The 15974-nt window shown below is 38.3% G+C and overlaps 1 protein-coding gene across 6 annotated transcripts in view; it reads left to right on the top strand.

The window, feature by feature from the left end:
- ENAH (ENAH actin regulator) overlaps nt 1-15974 on the top strand; it is a 90544-nt gene that overhangs the window by 31789 nt on the left and 42781 nt on the right. For all 6 annotated transcript variants that reach the window (XM_059840688.1, XM_059840687.1, XM_059840686.1 and 3 more), the window contains exons 2-3: nt 12571-12736; nt 14120-14297. In XM_059840688.1, the coding sequence (XP_059696671.1) occupies nt 12571-12736; nt 14120-14297 (344 nt within the window). The remainder of the gene's footprint in view (nt 1-12570; nt 12737-14119; nt 14298-15974) is intronic.

Genomic DNA, 15974 nt, shown 5'->3' with positions numbered 1-15974 from the left:
GCAGTCTGAAGCAATAATTACTTTGCCAAGAGGTTTGAAATACTAGAGGAGCTGCTCTCAAGAAGAAAAACCAGTGTGTAGCTCATGAGAAAGATGTTGATCAATATAGTAACTTTTATGACCTTGCATAATGATTTAGTAATTTTTTTCTATGTGGGTGTTGTCTGCTCTGGTGTGAGACTGCTCTTTCTTTTTTTTATTTTATTTTTTTTTATTTTTTTTTATTTTTACTGTGTAACCATTTTGCTAGAATTTTGATACAGACCTATATGAGAGAGGTGAGAGATGTTGAAAAACAGTTTTTGTTTTTACTCATGGAGATGATGGTGCAAATGTCCATTTGTGCTGGCTGCTCTGTGTGGGTAAAACCCCTCCAAACAAGTGTTTGAAGCACACATCTGTGTTGATACACTTGTGTTCAAGGGCTGTGTGCTTACTGCCACTGCACTCTCTCTGCTTAATTTTTATTGCAAGAGATACTTGAAATAGCTGACATTGTGGGAAAATCAAACAGCTTCTACTCAGTGTTTCATGGTGCATCTAAATCATCCAGTTTTCTAGGACAGAACGTTAGATGTAATGAATGCACAAATGTAAATGTTAATTATTAACGAGATTGAATTAGTTACTGCAGTCGTCTGTTGGTGTTCAAAGTTAAAAGTGGGTCACTGAGTCTCAAAATACTTTTGCAATGAATTCTCACATTGATTTTCCTTTTTCTTCTTGTGCTGTTCTTTGCCTGCTAGTCTGGAGAGGAAGAGTAGAGCACTTCAAGCCTGTTGCTTGTACAAGTAACAATTAGTGTATTAGTAACCTGTCCCTTCTGCTAGAATTACAGCAGCACATGCATGATAGGACAGATTCCTCTGAATCCTTCTGCCACCTCCAGAAAAAGCATTTAATTTATAAATAAATGTATAAATAGTGATAGAATTTTTAGATCATATTACCTTTACCACTTTGTTGTTAACAAAGTCATTAACTGATGAAATCAAGATTCAGACTTTAGGAAGTGCAGAATTTTTTACCATTGTGAAACAGCACTGCATGAAGGATATTTAGAGGAAAAACTGATCACAGGTTTGAATGGTTATAGGTTAATTTAAGCTTCATTTAATAAAAGTGTGTGCAATTGAGATGATACCTCAGGGACTAGGTTTTAATGGCAAGCCTCAGTACCTTGAGGGAAGTGTATTAGCAAGCCTTGCTGGAAGAAGGGAGGAAGTTGGGGGGTGGTGTATGAGTTGGAATCAGGAATTTCTTCAAGTTAAAATCTTGACTGACTTGCAGTCAGACTTGGAAGAAGAGCTTCTGAAGCAACAGTGTGAGCAGCCTCCTCAGGAAGGATATTACTAATATGTAGGGTATAGGAGGAGTGAAAAAATAGGAGTTGAAAAAGTGATATTGAGAGATAAAATGATGTGGGAAAGAAATCAGAGTTATTCAAATGAGACTGACTTAGCCTTGCCAAAAAGTAATTTGGATCAAAGAAGAGGAGAGTACAAGAAAAATGTGCTGTTCCATGAGTAAATGCAGTAGTTTGGCAGGAAAATTGAATTCTTATTTCGATATAGGTGGTAACTTTGACTGCATTCAATGGCAAATGTAAATAACCCATAATTGAAGTGAAAGCAGAATGCTTCCAGATTGTGTCAACTTGATGATGATGAGCTCTCCTTGATTTGTGAAATTTGTATTGAAACCTGTGCCCAAAGAGGAGAGCAGACCTTCACTGTAGAGAGGCATTTAAGTGGAAATTTAGTATTCCTTTGTTTTACACATTATCATAAATGTCTCTGCTGAATGCACAACATAAGAATGCTCATTAGATTTTCCTGTACAAGGAAGCTGTTGTAACTGGGGTAATTTTTACACATCAGTGTTTGCTTACTACACTGTGACAGGTCTTGGGTTGCTTAAGGATTCCTTTGTTTAGAGCTTCTTGAATAAGGCCCAGAACTTTGCCTTTTCCTGGTGCCCTTGGAAATGAGGACAGGATTGTCAAGAGCTCTGTTTATAGCTGAAGTATTTTGTAGTACAGACTTGTTAAGAGATGTCAGAAATTCACGAATCAATCTTACATGTTTTGTTGGGAGGAGAGTGTGAAAGAAGTAAGGCTTGTTGCTTATTATTAAATATTCAGACATTTATTTGGTAGTACACATCAGTGATACAAACACTATGTTGTTTATTTAAACCTCTTACTTTTAGGCTTTGAATATTAGAACCACCAGCAGTCTCTAAGATCTTCATTTAAAGGCTACAGAAGGAGAGGCTGCTTGAAACTTCAAGTGTGAAATGCATGTTGTTATTTTTGGGAAGAGCATTCCAATAAAATGAGGTGCTAAGGCAGAAATTGTCATAAATAAAGTACTTCTATGTCTGCAGTTCACTGGGGTGTTCTCAGAAAATTTTGTTTCTTCTTGAGCCACACTGTCTTAGTCAAGGTGGGAGTTCTTGGGGTTCATCTGCTCCCATCGCCTTGACTGGGTTGAATTTTGAAGTCTCAAAGGATGGAGTTTCCACAGCTCCTCTGGGTAGCCTCTCCCAGTATTTCACTGATTTCTTGGTGCAGCTTCTCCATGCCTGGTTGAAAGCTCCTTTTCTGCACTTTTTGATTATCTCCCACCTTTCTGTAGTGCACTTCTGAGAAGATTGTGACTCTTGTTCCCTGTAATTCCCTGTTGAGTAGTTGAGAGTGGCCATTATGTTCCTGCCTTGCTGGAGACAGAACAAGCACAGCTGTGAAGTCACTCTCAGTGCATCTTTTCCTCTAGCCCCATTAATGGTTTTCTTTTTGATTTGCTCCAAGTTGTTCCTTCTACTGGGGAGCCCAAATTGGGCACAGTGTGCTGGATGCAGTCTGATTAGAGAGGGACAATCACTTTTTACATCATTGAGGTTATTTTGTCCTAGGTGCAAGTTTTAGCCCTTGCCTCCAGATTTCTTGAGGTTTCTGTCACCTGATTTCTCCAGCCTGCTGAGAAACCTCTGAAAAAACAGAAACAGAAAAACCTCTGAAAAAACAGAAACAGCAGCTCTGCTGTCCAGCATACCAGTCCATCCCAATTTACAGAAATACATCCACTTGCTGAATTTTCATTGCATCCCATTTTCCTGGTGATAAATGCATTAAACAGCATTGTAGTGGTATTGATCCCCCTGAGAAATGCTCTAGGGACAGCTTACCAGGTAGATGTCAAACTGCTCCCTGCACCCCTCTGAGCCTCTGACTCCTCAAACCTTGGTTCTTGTCTGCTGGAGGATGGTCATGACATTTGTCTTTTTCAGGCTGGCAGGAACTTCTCTTGATGACCCTGTAGAGCTGTTAGAGTGGCCTCATGGTGTCACCACGTGGTACCTTCACCTGTGTTGGATGCATGCTGTTCAGTTGGATGGACTCTCTGTATCTAGTTCATCAAACTGGAGTCCCTAACTTTATTTCCCTCCAATGCAATACTCATAGAAACCTGGAAAACTCTGGAACCAAACTTGGTTTTGAGATCAAGGCAATTATATGTAGCCTTTTCTTGTACTTTGCTGCTCACATTTTCATGATTAATCCATAAAACCATAGAAGGTTTGGGTTGGAAGGGATCTTAAAGATCACCCAGTTCCAACCTCTGTGCCATGGGCACAGACACTTCCCCCTAGACCCAATCCAACCTGCCCTACACTCGTGTCAATGTCAGGCTGGTGTTTAAAAACAAGTGTTAAATTAACAAAATGTGGCAGTGAGTTGCTTTTCTTTCCAGGTGAAATTCAGTTTTAGGAAGACAATTCCTTCTTGTAATGAATCTTTCTTGTAATGAGCCATGAATTGCATATTCATATGTTAACACTGGGGCTAGAATGTGTCACTCAGAGATTAGCCACCTTCCCTTTACACAGCTCTCTACATCAGAGGCTGCCCTTCTGTTAAATAGGTGATGTCAAAACGCTGCTCTCTTGCTGTTCAAGAGGAGCTGGGCATTGTTTATCTGCAAGTAAAATGAGTTACATGATCTGTGGTGCTGGTAATGTAATGATGGATTCTGTTGCAGCATGTTCAGGAACTGGGATTGCCTGGGGAATCTGTGCTCTGAAAGCTGTGATTTGTACCATGTGTCAAAAGCTTAGGCAATAACAGAAGAAGGTCACTTTTTGGTGAAAATATGTATAGAACATAGGAAATGTATGGATGTTAAGTGGTTTTTCACAGGAAGTCATCAGCTGTCAGTCTGGTTGTTGGAGATGTTGTTTTTCATACCTGCTTAAAAAGGTTTTCCACAGTATATTGGGCTCACATTCATGGAATTGCAGCAAAGAAGGCAGCAAACCCTTGAAAAATAGACTGTTTGTAGGGTAGGACTAATATGTCTGGCTAGCTTTTGGTCCTGGCCTTTTAAGGCCTTCAGGTTAAAAGCTTTGAACTTTACAATCCATCATGATGGTTCCTATTCAGTAAAGATACTGATTTTATGGTTGATAGCTTTGTTCAATTACAGGGTACCCTGGTGCTTGCAGGTTGGTTCATTCCCAAATTTTGCTCTAGAGATTTTTTTCCATTAGCTTTGACAACAGAGACAAACCAAGAAATTGATTTTTGATAAAAATCTGTCTTGAGATAGGTGAAAGATCATGGTAGGAATCTTCTGCTCCTGTTGTAGTGCTGAATAAAATCACTACCCAGTCAGAATTAGCCTTTACTGTGTCAAAACCTTTGGCTTGTGATGCCACAGTATTGAATCTGCTTCAATTACTGCATGGATTCTGCACAGCCTTTTAGTGTAAGCAAAGTGGTAAATGCCCTGAAGAATTATGTTTGAAAAATCAGTGGAAAAATGGATTTGATTATAACAATGTAATATTTTTCAGGAAAAAAATCAGGATAAATTACCAAAAATGCCATGTCTAAGGGAACACCCCTGTGTAAGAGGATAAAAGAAAGCAAGGATATGGATGAGTGCATGGAGCAAGCATAAACTGAATTATCTTATTTCATGGTTCTGTGGAGTCTAAATGCAGGACTTTATTTTACCAGTATAAAAATAATGGCTAGAAAGATTTCCCCTGTCAGTGTAAATGTGTTATAATGAAATCCTTGGCTTCTGTATAGTCCTGATTTTTTTTTTTCAAAATATCTGTTGGAAATATTTATTGGAAAAAAATCTTCATGATTCTCTGTGGGATGAAAAGATAAAGAAAATAGCAGAAGAAAGTGGGGAAATGTTGCTCTTGTCTCTTGCAGGTTGTTTCATTGAAAATCTTACCTCCAAGCTAAAATAATGAAGGCTTCTAATAAAGTATTTCCATGAAGTTACCACTAAGTTTGCATACAAGGCAAAGACCTAATCTGTGTATAAAATTCTACTATATATAGAATTCTAGCATATATAGAATTCCAGCATATCCGTGTTCTTCTGTCTCAAGCTTGGAATGATGGATGGTAAAAGTTCAGGATTCTATACTTATTAAAGGAAGCAGACAGCAAATGGTTGTTCCTTCTGTCTGCTGAAGGAATGGTTTAAAAAACACTCTTACTTTTGTAAATGAAAGGATTTTGGTGTCTGTTTCTCTTAACTGGTATCTGGTTTTGGGTAACTGCACAGTCTATTTAAATTGAGAGTTGAGAAGTGAAGTATCTTAATATCACCTTTGGTTGGACTTCAGAGAGGATTTTTGAATGTAAGGGTAACTAAAATTAGTCACATATGTATATTTTATTAATCCTACATTACATATTGCATGTACAGTTAGCCATTGTTAATACAACTAGTTTCATGCTACTCAAAATCCACATTTTTCAGTCTGTTGTTCTTAATTCCTATTAATACTTCTGGGGTTTTTTTAGGTTTGTCTCTGTAGAGTCAATGTTTATTGGTTTGACTTGTTGTGTTCTCTCCTAGATATTTCTGATTTCCTTTGAGGGAATAAGTGAATTTTTATGTGAACCAGCATATGACAAACCTGGAGACAAAATTGAATTGCCAACACAAAATTGCTTTGTCCATTGCATAAAAACATGAAATACATGCATATGTGAAACGTTTGGGTAAAGAAAATTTCTTTGGGTTTTAATTTGGGAATTCTGTGTGAAAAGTAGTAGGCTTTCACTTGACATCAACCTGCTGTTCTAAACTAAATAATATTTCTCTTTCTGCCTGAATGTCCTGCAATGATTTCTTTCAGCTGTTTGATATTCACCTGCTGCTGCGGAACAAGCTACAAATGCAAAATCATCAAGGAACAGATTTATAGCAACAAAAGAAATTTATGAGACTTTTCTGGCTCTGAGAGCAGACTTCTCCTAAATTAATGTTAAATGCTTTTATGCACAAGATGAAAACCAATTTTCTTTCAGTGGAAGATGCTCATTGAGCAAAGAAAGTTTGTCCTCAGCAAACTGTGTACCAGCTAAAACTCTGGAGTGTTACAGAACCCTGTGCCAAGAGCAAAGCACCTTTCCTTTGCCAGCTATTAATCCCAATGATTCAGTCTCCCCTGCTTCTCAGCAGTACTAGTTTTATTTCTAGTTAGGACTTTCCATGTAGGATTTTCTGCTGGTTTCTGATGTTGCAGCTAATCTGTATTCTGAGTAATTCATGAGAAGAAAAAGTGGGAGAGATGAATGAATCTCTCGGTTATCAGTGACGGAAAAGTGGGAGAGATGAATGAATCTCTCAGTTATCAATCAAAAGTTTCCCAGGCACAGGCAAGTGAAGCAATCTGGGATTTTTCCCTCTGCATTCACCTCCTGTTCCAACAGGCTCTCTTGTTTGAGTTGGGTGTGCTGGAAGGAATCAGCAAGGACTCTTGTCCTGTGGGGGGTTGTAGAGTCTGAAGAAGGATCTGCATGGAAACAGGTCAGATGAATCAGCTGCTCCTAACTGAGTCTTCTGTTATAAACCTAAATAGCAAGTGAATTTTGTCCTGGCTGAAGTGTTGGAGTGGGCAAGCTGCATCATTTGAAGTTGGGTACAAGTGCACAGCACAGCTTAGTTCCTTCTGCTGTACCAAGCACGTGATGTTCCCTTGCCAGCCCCATGTTTAACTGGCTTTTAGTAATGCAGGGAAAGTTGAGATTCTTCCTTTTCAGCTGGGGATGAGTTAGAGAAACTTAACTTACTGAACTGCTGTGTTCACCTCTGCAGAGCCCTAAAGGTTTCTGTTTTTCCATGATGTCCTGTTGATGGTGTGTATGTCTTGTTGGCAGAAGGAGGAGTAGAATTGTTGTACTCAGCCTTCTCTGAGATGTTCTTCTGGCTGAAGTGCTTAAGTTCAAGAAATGAATAAAATTAAAGCAGCTGATTATGAGTTAAAAACCTAAAGTAATCCAAAGTTCTTCCCCTCTCCTCACTCACATCACCCCCATCAACAAAGCCAAGCCCTTTCCCCTACTCCCAAAAAATAAACATTAAGCTGTGTAATTGAGTTCAGTCTGGAGCATATTTGAGGGCATAGGAAATATTTCTGTGTTCACTTCAAGATGCTAAAAAATAGCCTAACTGTTAAGCCAGATGAGCAACTTAGGATACATGGCAACTTTGTCTACAGTGCCTGATTTAGTTAATAGAAAGTAGTGGTACAGTACCTGTGGGATTTTGTTTTGGTTTTGGGTTTTAGCTTTTTAATAGCAAAACAGAGAGCACACATTTTCACTGTGGTGTGCCAGTTGGGGTTTAGGAGCAAGCAGGAAAAATTACCTTGCAAAACACCACCACTAAGATTGAGAACTTTATATCTCGACCAGCATTTAGCTGCTTTTCAAAAATGTGTATTTTTAAGATGCTAGAATTGGAAATATTTAGAGTTTCTTTCTAGCTTTGTGCCAACTGGTTTGAAAATCCTAAACAGGCGTTTGATGAATCAGTGTCTCTTCCCATTCCTTCTGCCCCGCAAAGACTGCACATTTTAAGAACATGTTGTTATGTCTCTGTAAATTGAGAGCATAGCAGGAAAAAAAACCAACCTGAATCACCAGAGGCTGTGGTAATGGGATATAATTTTTCAAAACCCTCATTGTTACATTACTGACAAAAATAGCAAAGGTTGAGCATCAGAGCTGTCACAGCTTTCCCTTGCTTTTATTAGAATATTTAAGTGACCTTTTCTGTGCAGTTGTGCTGTGTTTCATATGAGTTTGATCCTTGAAGTATGTTTATCCTTTTTACTTCTTGAGGGAGGAAAACCGAGCATCCACTTCTTGTGGAGAGGGAGGAAAAAAAATAAGGCTTAGGTCAGCAGACTGGATTGGTGTCACTGTGCATTGAGCTTAAGAACTTGGGATGTGAAAGAATGAACACATTCCATCTGGGCAAAAGAATGATGTCTGCTAGGGTTCAGTTTGCTATGGTTTTTGAGCTTTTTGTATGATCTCATCACTGGAGGAGGAAAGTATATTCTCCCATAAGAATCATCTTATACTTATGATTCATTACTACTGTGGTTTTTTGTGTGAGCCTTTTGAGTGCCAGACCTCCCCCCACTCTTCCACCCCAAATAAAAACCAGCCACCCTGTCGTTGGCTTTATATGGTATTGCTGTAGGTGGACTTACCCAGAAGAATGGCTGGCTTTAACAATCAGAGCCTTACATCTTTGTCTGGAGAATAACTCCTCCTAACATATATTTATCCAGCTATTTGTCAAGCTTTACATTTTGGGAAGAGAGCTTTGTACACTTTGTCTCCTAAGGTTTGGTAAGCACTTCTTTTGCATGACTCTTCCCTCATATGAATTTTCTGGTTTCTGCAAGTAATTTCATTTACTTAGTTTAGTAAGTTTACTTGAGAACATACTGAATTCTCAGTTTTTCTTTTTTAATATTTCACTGTAGTTCCCCAGCACGCTGCCCCTAATAATCTAGCAATCAGTTCTTGGAGCAGCTGTGCATTTTGGCAGTAGCATGTGAAGCTGGAGATGCTCAATCTCCCACATCCCTTAATCAACTCACATATTGAAAAGGGGCAGGCTGATCCAAGTCTAATGGTTTCTGGAACCATTACACCCCACCAGGAAATGGAAAATTTGTAGATAGGCAAGAAAACCCAGTAGGATGCTTTTGAAGGCCTAATGACATGGCATTTTCCTCTTGCAACATAGCTGGAGACAGTTGGTGTATTTGCCACCTGTGTAAGGTGATAGGTTAAAAATCTGCATTTGTGATCAGACCAAAGTGATTCTGGTGCAGTGAGTGAAGGAAACCATCCTAGCACAGGTCATGTGAGGGACACAGGTGTCACAGCAAGCCCTGGGGACTGTGAGGAGCTTATGTATAAATACTGAGATGGGTGAAGACCTGTTCCCTATACAAGTACAGCAGGGAAGTGTCATAAGCATGAAAAGCAAGAAATACAATAAATGATACCATTCTCATTCACTTGGCTCTTGTCCTTTTGCACTGAAGTTCATATATAATTGTAGAATACAGAGACTGGTTCAGCTTCTAGTAACAGTGTGTATGCTAAAGTCAGAATTTTCCTAGAAAAAGGTGGATCTTTAGGAAAAAACCCTAAACTGTATTTTTCATTAGATCTGTCAAAGATAGTCATGAGCTAACAGTGTAGATTTTTGATTTGGTGTAACCCTTTGAAGTTAATGGATTTTTAGTATGCCTTTTTTTTTGGCATTTTTAAATACTTTATGGTGTCTAATTATAATGTACAATCTACTATATTCAGATGCTAAACTATCAAATTGCCATTGAAGAGCAGAACTAAAGATTCTTTTCACTAAAGCTCATGCCTCCATGCTTTTCTTTTTTTCTTCATTTTAGAGAACTTATTACTAAGAGAGAGTAATTGAATAAATCACCCTTTCACCTGATAATTATTGAACCCTGGAAATAGGCTAGCATCCTGTGATGGTTTAATTTCTTTCTGATAGGGATCTTTTCTTTCATTTTTTCCATCTTACTCTTGCAGTCTGATAAACAAAGTGCTGTGTGGTGGGAACTGTTGGCAGGAGGGGAGCATGTCACCTTCAAATTGATACCTGGATATGAAAATTACACACTTGCAACACTGAAATTTTAGTGACAGGATTTGTATGAAATGAAGGCAGAAGGTTTATTATGTGGTGATTGAAAAGGTCACCTGGGAATTGTTTGCAGTTGTCATTCTTAAAAGTTTGTGAATGATCTCATATTTTTATATGAATAAGGCTAATTCCGTGTTATGAAAATTGTTTTATTTTTAAATGCAACATGAAGTAGTTGTGATCTAGACTTGGTTGATACTTCCAGTTATAAGACATGGCCTGAGAAGTGGAACTAAAAATAGTTTAGCAGTTGTTAAAGAAAAGCCAGAAATTCAAGGTCATCTTATTTGCACTTGTGAAGAGTGCCACTCGAATACTGAATAGTTCTAAAATGAATAGTTTTTTCTTTCTTTCTTTCTTTTTTTTTTTGTATGTTAAATAAAATAATGTAAGAAGTTTTATAAACTTAGGCTGAATAAGAGCACCTGAAATTTGATGGTCTGGCCTGTTAAATCTCCTGCTCACTGTACCATTACTCAGTTACTCTCTGCTTCTACCTCTGTTGTAATTGGAACATATTAGCTTAGAATCATAGTCTCAATTTTTAATAGAATCTTTTTTTTTTTTAAATCTGTCTGGCACATGACTGAGTGGAAGTTACTTTTTGGCAAGAACTCTGCAAACCACATGGCTCTGCTTCCAAATCAGTGTCTAGGTCTGTCACCTATGGTTTATCATGCCTGTGATTGATCCAAATTGAAATATAGCAAAAATTTATTGTGGCTTCAGAAGTTTTCCAAGTTTACTGTCAGGCATTTTAGCAAAACCACTGCTGTTTGTCATGTACTTTGTGAACGGTACAGAATGTTTCTAGGTTTGAACTTTAAGATGTGTGCCAAAAATATCTAAAAATAAAGAAATCCAGTAGGTTCTTGCACTGTCCTCTTCTCATGTGAGTGAACTGTGTTTCACTGTGGTATATATTTAATGGGACTGCAAAATGCCTAAAAGCTGTACCAAAATTTGGTTTCTTGCATTTTAGTCTTCCTGGTTTGGATGTGCTCCTTCCAGTCTAAGCTATAAACTGTGCTTAGAAAAGAAGCACTTAAATTATGTATATTATTACTTTATTATTCCTAAATTGAACTAGAAAAATGGTGGCCTAATTAAAGGTTATAATCCCATTCTGATTTAGTTGTTGAATAGGTGATGGGGTTAGAACACGTGCATTTTGAAAATTAAGAACCTATTTCCTCATTTGTGCATGAATCTCCCATGTGCATGAGAGACATGATCTCAGTGTTCTCTCTTCTCCATGAGCTCTAAGGAGCATCCCAGTATTGAGCTCTTGTAGAATGCCATGGAAAGTGTGATAGAAATTGATTCTGTTTTCTCAAAAATGTCTGTATTGAAAGTTAACAAAACAGCTGGATGTCCTTCAGAATTTTCTTGTATTAGATGTGAATAAGATACTGGGAAATTCAGCATGGTCTTTGGAAAAAAAAGCCCCAATAAAGACACACACACCCCTTCCCAAACCAACCAATAAAAATCTCAAAAAAACCCCAAGATAAATGGGTAGGGGAGGAATCCTTTCCCTCTTTCAGCAAATATGAAGAAATACTCCTTTGCTTTCCTATGTCTCCTCAGCCTTCTCAGTTTTCCAAATGGCAGGCCACATTCCTTGCAAGCCAGGCATCATGTGCTTTCTATAATGTTGGCTGTGCTGGAGTGTATGTTCACAGAACCTGACTTACTGATAAGAAATCATTCCTTTCTATTTTTGCCTGCTGTCTGCATCTGGACATTCCCCCCAAAGACAACCTGCATGGTATCACCCTTTCCTCTCCTAATAAATAGTCTGGTTCTGGTATGGTCTGATTTCATCTGTTTCTTATATGATGACATTAATGATTTACTCCTTTTTGACTTCAGGCTGTAGCTCAGCTTCCAGGTGACTGGCATAATCAGGATTAGCTACCAATAGCAATCTCCTGATGAATTTGCACTTTCTGGTGATGTGTAGAACCTTTTCTCAGGGAAAAAATGTTACATCTGGGTGTCAACTGTTGTAAAATGTGTCAAAATGTGTTTCATTTATGAGCTGATGAAATTTTTGTGCTGAACTTTATTCTCTGTGTTTGTTTTCTTGTCTATATGTTAAAAGGTGCAAGGGCCTCCCATTCTCATTTCTTGTAGAAGTAATTTCCACTGGGAAGTGTAGATTGTATGAAGCTAATGCAACTCCAGATTCTTTGCAGCAAGCTTTGTGTATGGCTATGGCATTTAATGAAAATTCATGGCTGGTGGTGAGGAAAAGGAGGGGGGAAAATAACTGTAAGGGGAAAAAGTGCAAAAAGGAGAAGTGAATACCTTCTTGATCTCTTTTATTAGTTGTTAGGCCTGTCTATCTGGACCATAGCTTTTCAGAATGAACTCATATAAGCAAAATATCAAAGTCCTGGTGGTTTTGTATTCAGAAAGGTGGCGTTTCAGCAAGTTGTAAGGACTATTGCTTTAGCATTTTAAATTAAAAAAAAAGAACTTAACTAGAAAGATGATGCCTTGCCCCAAGTAATTTTATTTTCTCCTTCACTTTGTATATTAACAGTGAACAGAGTATCTGCCAAGCACGAGCTGCTGTCATGGTCTACGATGATGCCAACAAGAAATGGGTACCAGCTGGAGGATCAACTGGATTCAGCAGAGTTCACATATATCATCACACAGGCAACAACACATTCAGAGTAGTGGGCAGGAAGATTCAGGATCATCAGGTGAGGAAATCTCTGAAAATTTAGAATATTAAGGCTTCAGCTAAATTATGGGACCAATTAAAAAAAAAAATCGTGTTATTTGACTGATGTAGCAGAACTTTTATTGCTTTTTCTCTGTGATCTAAGCACTTTGCATACCCCCAAGGCAATAGTCCTTTTGCCATTCCTTCCTACAGATATCTATTTATAAAGGCTAGTGGTGTACACAGAAGTCATCTGGTTCTTTTTAAGGCAAAGTGGCAACCTGAAAGCTTCTCTCCCCCACTCTGCACTGTGAGCTGCAGCCTGTGTAGACACCAGCAGTTCTTTTAGCTCTTCCTACCTCATGGAAACTTGGATGCATGATGTCTCATTTCCCCAGGTCATTTTGTTCAAAAAACCTTCTGATGTTTGGTAATGCTGATCATCTACCACTTTAAGAGAGTGAGAAGGGAGTAACAGGGATTACATCTTTATTTCCTTGATGAAGTTGCTGGATCATGATTGAATGGCAAATTAGCACTCTGTAAATGTGCTCTGCCATATGATACTTGGGATAGGGTTAAAACCTAATCTTTTGTTTGGGGAAAGCTTCTTATATTTGTTTCCCTCCCTCCCAGCATTTCATAGAATTCTTTTGGTCTGTTTTTGGTCATTTATTACACACCTGAAGCCTAAACTGTGTGATTTGTTACTAAATATTTACTCCAAGTAATAAATGGTCTCTGTGCATTCATCTGAGAGTAAATCTGGGGGATTTTTGTCCCACTATTCAGCAGAAAAAGGTGAGAGGATATAGTTATCCAAGTGCAATGGGATCCTCTTAGTGGATGGCTTGTAGTAAATGGTTGCCCTAATAGCTCAAATTTTCATCTTTTGTGTGAGCCACAGCAATCTTGCCAAATGATACCCTGTGATCCATGGGACAAATCCAGCAAACTGCTGCTGAAAGCCCTGCAAGCCAAGGGGTGCAGCAGCCACAGGGAGGTGGTGATAACTTGGTTAAAAAAGAAACCTAACAAATACCCAATGAAATTCATGGGAAAATGAGTTTCTGAGTTTCAGATGTGTGTTTCAGTAGTCTGCTGCTGGAAGTCAGAGCTGCTGATGTTACTGCGTTGCTGTTAGGAAATGTGGCTGCATCTTTTGAAGTGAGAACACTTTAACTACAAAAGTTGATACAGAATATCTCATTAGTCCCCTTGTGTATTCCCATCACTGATTACAGGCAGTGTTGGAATTAAAATTGAAATGTTTTGTGCTTTCAGCCTTGTGTTTCACAGATTATGGGTCGTGAATTAACCCGTGTGGTGAAGGAACAAAATCTACCCAAAACTGAAACTTCTGACAGAACAGCAATTTTAAACATAAGTTTAAAATAATTTTTTTTTTTAATAATTATAGGTGGTAATCAACTGTGCCATTCCAAAAGGGCTGAAGTACAATCAGGCAACACAGACCTTCCACCAGTGGCGTGATGCTAGGCAAGTGTATGGTCTGAATTTTGGCAGCAAAGAAGATGCCAATGTCTTCGCAAGTGCCATGATGCATGCCTTAGAAGTATTAAATTCACAGGAAGCTGGTAAGACTCTCTTCACTTATTTTCTTCCCCTAAGGTTGTTCAAATACAGAAAAATTCAAATGTTTATGTGTAAAAGTCTGTAAGTTTTATTTCTAATCATAAGCAAGCCTCTAGGTGTTTTAATTATTTGGATGTTTTGTCTAACTAATTAGTGCTTCTCAACTCAACTGGCATCTCTGTAATTGCACTTCCTAGCTAGTAAATCAATTTACATATTTCTATATTAGATGCAGAAACTGCTGGCTTTGCCTTTTTTTTTTTTTTTTTTAAGGAAGCAAAACAAAAAGACCTGCCCAAGAAGCATGTATACCTTGTAAGGTGGATACTTTTCAGGATTTCTAGAGACATCCAGGTTCCTATTGTGTGTTGGTATTTTTTGCTTCTCACTGATTACTGGTTTATTATAAAATTGTGAAGGTATTTTTCCTCTAGACTCTGCAATTCTCTAGCAGTTTTTACCATGCAGAGTCTTCTAGCTCAGAGACCTTGAATCCAGGGCTAACATTCAGATGAACACATACAATTTAGACACCAGGTCTATAATTTCATTTGTTTGAAGATCAGGGTGACATAGGCTTTAAAACAGCAGTGGAAAAATTCCTGGCTGTCAGTATCCTGCTGATATCTGTAACATATTCTAGGTAGGCTCTACAGCAAATTGATCAGTGTAACACTGTGACACACACAGAGGGAGTTTCTTTTAAGAGACTAAGAGTCTTTTGTGTTCTTGTAACCAAATAGAATTCTTTTGTCCTCATTAAACTTTAAAGATTGCCTGTGTAACAAGAGATAGTACTTGTGTGCCAGTTTTCTTTCTCTTGTGTAGAAGAGAGGCTGTAGATAACTGTACCAGGGCTGTCTCAACTGCTGCAAAAAAGGTGGTTTTATCAAGTTGGTGTTTTTTCTGGTAGTTCTTTAAAGACTTACCTTTGAAACTAATCAGTCTAGGCTGTGGATGAGGGGTTCTGCAGTGCTTACATTGTTACACAACACAGGAGGCCAAAATAGAAATGGTAGCTAGAGTTAGGAGGTTTCTTTTTGCCTGCTAAAATAACCCAGTTGTGATTCCCAGTCTCCTACCTCCCAGCTGGGTGTTTTCTCTTCTGCATCCCTCAGTTCTGCTTTCCCTAAGGGTTACTCAGTTGTAAACTTTTCATGCATTCTGACTCTTCATCACCTGTCTCCCAGCCAGTATTTAGGAACATATGGAGTGTTGGTTTGTGCTGTTTTGATGAAAAAGCCTTGATTGATGGTAATTACCACAGATTTGAGGGGTTCAAGTTCTTTCCCATCACCTGTACTTGAAGAATTTGTGTTTCAGTGTGTATCTATGCATATACACATCTTTGTAGTTCAATTTAATTCCTCCTAACACTGAACCTGAGCTGCTAGAGAGGATGAAATAACATAGGCAGGCCTGGCATTGCTCCTTTTTTAGTTAAGACACTGTGTCCTTTTAAAATTTTGTGGCTTGTAGTTTCTCTAATGACTTGTTCTCTTGCTACTTTATGCCAGGTGTTTGTGGGCTGCTGCATTGTTCTGTTGTTCAGTAGTAGAAACTTTATTAATAAAGAGAGATGCCACTTCAGTTTGTAAAGACTTGGATAAAAGTGAAATTTTATGACTGTAAAATTTCATAACTGTGTATGACTTACCACAGCCTGTTTGCTGACTACA

The sequence above is a fragment of the Haemorhous mexicanus genome, chromosome 3 (genome assembly GCF_027477595.1).
Source record: "Haemorhous mexicanus isolate bHaeMex1 chromosome 3, bHaeMex1.pri, whole genome shotgun sequence".
Lineage (NCBI taxonomy): Eukaryota > Metazoa > Chordata > Aves > Passeriformes > Fringillidae > Haemorhous > Haemorhous mexicanus.
This window is presented reverse-complemented; position numbering and strand designations above follow the sequence as displayed.